At 43.7% G+C, this 5,000-nt stretch overlaps 1 protein-coding gene across 1 annotated transcript in view; it reads left to right on the top strand.

Annotated features, from left to right (window-relative positions):
• Positions 1-5,000, top strand: part of cacna2d4a (calcium channel, voltage-dependent, alpha 2/delta subunit 4a) — a gene marked incomplete at both ends in the record, with an annotated part of 219,179 nt that overhangs the window by 189,194 nt on the left and 24,985 nt on the right. The window contains one exon of the mRNA XM_083660252.1: positions 1,875-1,936. Coding sequence (XP_083516378.1) covers positions 1,875-1,936 — 62 coding nt within the window. The remainder of the gene's footprint in view (positions 1-1,874; positions 1,937-5,000) is intronic.

The raw sequence follows: 5,000 nt of genomic DNA, 5'->3' as shown, positions 1-5,000 counted from the left end.
TCAAAGTGTGTTCCACCCGTAATCTATTATGCAAATTTGCAAAACCCCACCGCCAGCTCCCAAGCGCGAAAGCGTTTTCGCCAATCCATTTTCATGAGAATGGCTTCCTCACACTTCTTTTTGCTTGCCTTCCTCTAGAATGGAGAGCACTGTCGCCACTTAGTGGGTAGGTGGAATGGGTTGTACACGTTCGGTAGCTCCAATATTTTTATAGGAGACGTGGGGGGCATTGATCCACGTAGCACCGTCAAAATTTTTTTTTTTTTTTTTTGACGTCTCAACTCGTCATTGGCAGTCAACCGTTGGATTTTTTTTGACGAGTCAACTCGCCATTGGCAGTGAACGTGTTAAGAGTGAGTGCTGTTGTATGTTGTAGTGAGAGGTTGGCAAAACACACACACACACACACACACACACACACACACACACACAGTCTAAGAATAAGCAGTTCACACAGCAGTGTACTGTATCTCAGCACGGTCGTCTACTGTAAAAGGATTTCCAGAGTTCTGAAGACTGAGCTAATCTCCACAGCTTGGCCTCCTCACTCTTTGAGCCTGGGAGCCAAATTACTCTTTCAATCTACATTTGCATAAGTGCCGCCACCTCTCTTCTTCCTTCTACTAGGATACTACTGCTGCTGCTACTGTTACTACTACTACTACTACTACTGCTGCTACTACCACTACTCCACTACTACTACTACTACTACTACTACTACCACTGCTGCTACTACCACTACTCCACTACTACTGCTACTACTGCTGCTACTACTACTACTACCACTGCTGCTGCTACTACCACTACTACTGCTATTACTGCTACTGCTACTACTACTACTACTACTACTACTACCACTGCTGCTACTACCACTACTCCACTACTACTGCTACTACTACTACTACTACTACTACTACTACCACTGCTGCTACTACCACTACTACTGCTATTACTGCTAATACTACTACTACTACCACTGCTGCTACTACCACTACTCCACTATTACTACTACTACTACTGCTGCTACTACCACTACTCCACTACTACCACTACTACTGCTACTACTACTACTACTACTACTGCTGCTACTACTACTACTATTATATTATATTATTATGATTTAAACACACTATGCAATAGGGCATGTGCAATCTTCGAAATAGTGCAATCTTGTGTCTAGCTGGCACTCTTTCTGTGGTGAAGTACAATGCTGTGACTGTGACCGTGTTTGTTTTGTTACTGTGTCTGTAACACCGATGTTGGCACTAGCACTTTTTGCCCAAGACAAATTTCCCTCCAGGGACAATAAAGTTTATCTCATCTCATCTCTCATCTCATAACTGGTACTACTACTGCTACTACTACTACTACCACCACTACTCCGCTGCTTCTGCTACTATTACTACTACCACTATTACCACTGCTACTATATTACTGCTGCTGGTCCTACTACTATTACTGCTGCTGGTCGTACTATTACTTCACATTGCCAATTGTTTGTCCATTCCTCTTCTATGTCTTCATCCTTCTCCTCTCCATCTTCATCTCCCTCCTCTTCATCCAACCTTCTCCCAATCTGAGCATCCAGAGTCTATCAGTCTGACAACTAATAAAACTCAGGGACAGACCCAGCGGAAACCCCGGAATATCAGCGGTCTGGGTGCCCAGAATGACCTTCACATTACTCCTCTGCCCTCCTTCCCCGGTCTTCCCTGTTCTTTATATCTGCTGTTATTTTACTGTACTTAACTCTCCCCTCTCTCTCTCTCTCTCTCTCTCTCTCTCTCTCTCCCTCCCTCTCTCTCTCTCTCTCTCTCTCTCTCTCTCTCTCTCTCTCTCTCTCTCTCTCTCTCTCTCTCTCCCTCTCTCTGCAGCCATTGGCGTCCAGATGAGTCTGGAGATGATTGAGTCCAGGTTCTGGGCCATCGCAGCTCAGGTCAGTACACAGTGGCTGAATGTGATGCTGATGTTTCTCACTACAACAGTTCTTGCAGATTTCTGTCAGATCCACAGCTGGACAGCAGAGTGCTGTCATGAAGAGCAGTCTCACTCTTCATGACAGCACTCTATTGAAGAGTGAGACTGCTCTTCAAACAGGCGACCTGTGTTTAAGCCTCCATATCAGCAATGAATCCCCACAGCCCAGGTTGCTGTTTTGCTGATTGATGTAATAAATCTATCTTTCAATTTCCCAGTGAAACCGTTTGTTAGCAACGGTAGCACTCTGTCTTGTAACCTGTGTATAATGTTGGCTGTGTTTGCAGTTATTGTACCAATTATACCTTGCATGAGGCTAACAGGCACAGACAGACTGTTGTTCAGGTGGTCCGATACAGAAACTCTTCCTCTCTACATAATGACTCCTATCTGGTGAAATAAAATAACAGCCGGAAATTCAATATGTCAGGGCATCCCATTAGACCCAGAGTGGATATTGAATTTTTTTTCCAATCTTGTGAAACTCTTATCATTTGTGTGCATCTGCTAACCTTACGAGGTAGCTGGATTTTTGACAAATCCATCTTGCCACGCTCCAATCTATTGGTTTAAATCTGAACCACCAGTGGTTCACACCAATCAGCATCCAGGCGCAGCTAGGGGCGGGCTTTATGTGTGACGCCAGCGAGAGCGAGCCCGTGATAGACGGATGGTTCATCCAATCACCTGCCATGTGTTTTGAAACGGTTTCCCCGAGCGACTAGTTTCCAGATGGTTAAGTGAAAACAAACCATCTGGCAACGTCAGGTTATCCATCTGCAGCAGTGGTAAAAAGAACACTCTCATACAGCAACATGCAAGAGTCTATCTTCCAGGTCAAATGAAAATAATTACATTGGAGGTGTCTGACTCCAACCTATCACATGTTATTCACCTTTCAACGCAGGGGTCAGCCAATTACTTCCTGTTGTGTTTACACTTCCTGTGACAGTACAGTACTTATATTGTGTTCATTGTGTTAACTGTGGCCAACACTGCTGAGGGGCTATAAGGTGTGTGCGGACCCCTAAGAGCCAGAGTCAGACTAGGTTTGAAACAGACGGCGTTTTGAACTGGAAGTCGTAACACAACTGGGTCAAGTGGGTGGGGCTACATAAGGTGAATTGTCTTGATTTTGAATTTACATTTAACATTTACATTGACTTCCAGTGAGAGTTCAATATCATGCCAGGGTACATTAGCTAACCCCTAAAACAAAAAAAATTCAGCTTTAAACCAATGTACACTATATAGCTTTTGAGGTGGTGTGTGAAGGATTCTGGTCAGAATCTCCACATGTGAGACTAAACTGTTAGAATTCTACACACTGTATTTATACACACTCATTTTCAGGCAGCGAGAGTGCCCTCTATGGGTTCAAACTTGCTTTTTTTGGCCCTTCAAAATGGCCGATTTGGTTCACCGTTACGTCATGGTGAACACCCCCTTCCCCACTCATGTGATCATTAGCTAACGCCAGAGCCATATAATAATTTAGAAGAGTTGCAAGTTGAGATCTCCATTCACTCCAATGGACACGTTTTTTAGCGATGATTAAGCAGGGCTGTCCGTTTGTGATGTACTTTTGAAAGGGTAAGACGTTTAAAGAACAAATTGTATATTATCAGCTTTATTTTATGCATTCAAATGTCTCCTTCCTGACTAATAGAGCTGGGGCAGCGCAAGCTATTGTGGGTAATCATGATGCGCTCTGGTACCGTGGCTAATGCTAGCTATTAGCTGTGAGCTAACGTTAGTTACATGGCAGTAAAATGCCACTGAATGACCAATTTGATATAACTTTCAACCATTTCGTCACGCTGTTTCCATACAGGCCATCAGCGTTGGCTAGTTGCTGATATTTATAACGATATTGTAGCTCTAATAAAAAAAAAATCTTGATGCGGGCAAACTGTCATGGCGCTGTTTCCGGTAAATATTTCTGTCCTGAGCGCAGACAAAGAGTATAGTGAGACAGTATGTCTGCTTCTTTCACAACAGTGTGCCTGCAGTCAATTTGCATTGGAACAAACTAGCGGGTGGAATCTGCTGCCTTTCTTTTTTTAAATCAAGCAGCATGTCTCTGGGGGGTAAGTCCTCCTTTAAAGTCGACGTGAACCGGAACGGAATGCACTAGCGCGAGCGTCGGACACTGAAAACGAATTGAGAGGCGGACCATATACGTGTCGATGATTTGATTTGACAATTCTGAGGACTGGCTTTGGCATTGGCCAATCCTGGCGTGTTCCACCCCCAAATTGAGTGGGATTCAGCCTGTTGTCATGCTACGCGAGTGGGATCCGCAGAGTAACAGGGAGCCAGCTGTTTCGTGCGGAGCGAGCGGACAATCCGATGCATAGGTGCTGCCTGCCCGCCTGGAATCTCCGAGGGGCAACCCCTGACTACCACGCTCTCATGCGCGCGCCTTTCACGCTATTTCTGTAAATACGATATTCCTGGAATGCGCGTTTTAACGAGCCAGTTACATTTCTTTGCATTCTTAGAGATTATAGTTTTTGTTTTTTGTTCATGTTTCATGCAATTGGCCAAGTTAGTAGTTAGTTTATGGGATAGGAATTCTGCCAGATGACAGGCACTAGGCGCCATTTTCTACTTCATTTGGAAGAGAAAATTATCGTGAAATGAAGATTTGATTGACAGCTGCATGTCGTGATATGATTGGTTGAAATGGGGTAGACATTTGATAGTACTAGGTGACGTCAGCAAACTGTAGATTGCTGTTATCAATGAAATCTTGAAAAATGAACTTTTTATGTGAAAAAGTGTGAAAAACTAAAGAAATTATATTTTTGTGATTTGTTTGGCATACATTATTAAATAGGTGCACTGCATACCCAGGTATTTGAACTAAAAGAAAAGAAAAGTCATTTTTGGGTTCAGCTCGACTTTAAGGGCACATCAGTGGGAGACATGGTTATTGACAAACACATTGACTGCTTCAGAGATTGTACCTGTTGCCTCCTAGTAACAGGGATGTCTGTTTAACCAGTGCCTCCATTTAT

The sequence above is a fragment of the Poromitra crassiceps genome (genome assembly GCF_964638095.1).
Source record: "Poromitra crassiceps genome assembly, chromosome: 2".
NCBI classification, from domain to species: Eukaryota; Metazoa; Chordata; class Actinopteri; order Beryciformes; family Melamphaidae; genus Poromitra; species Poromitra crassiceps.
This window is presented reverse-complemented; position numbering and strand designations above follow the sequence as displayed.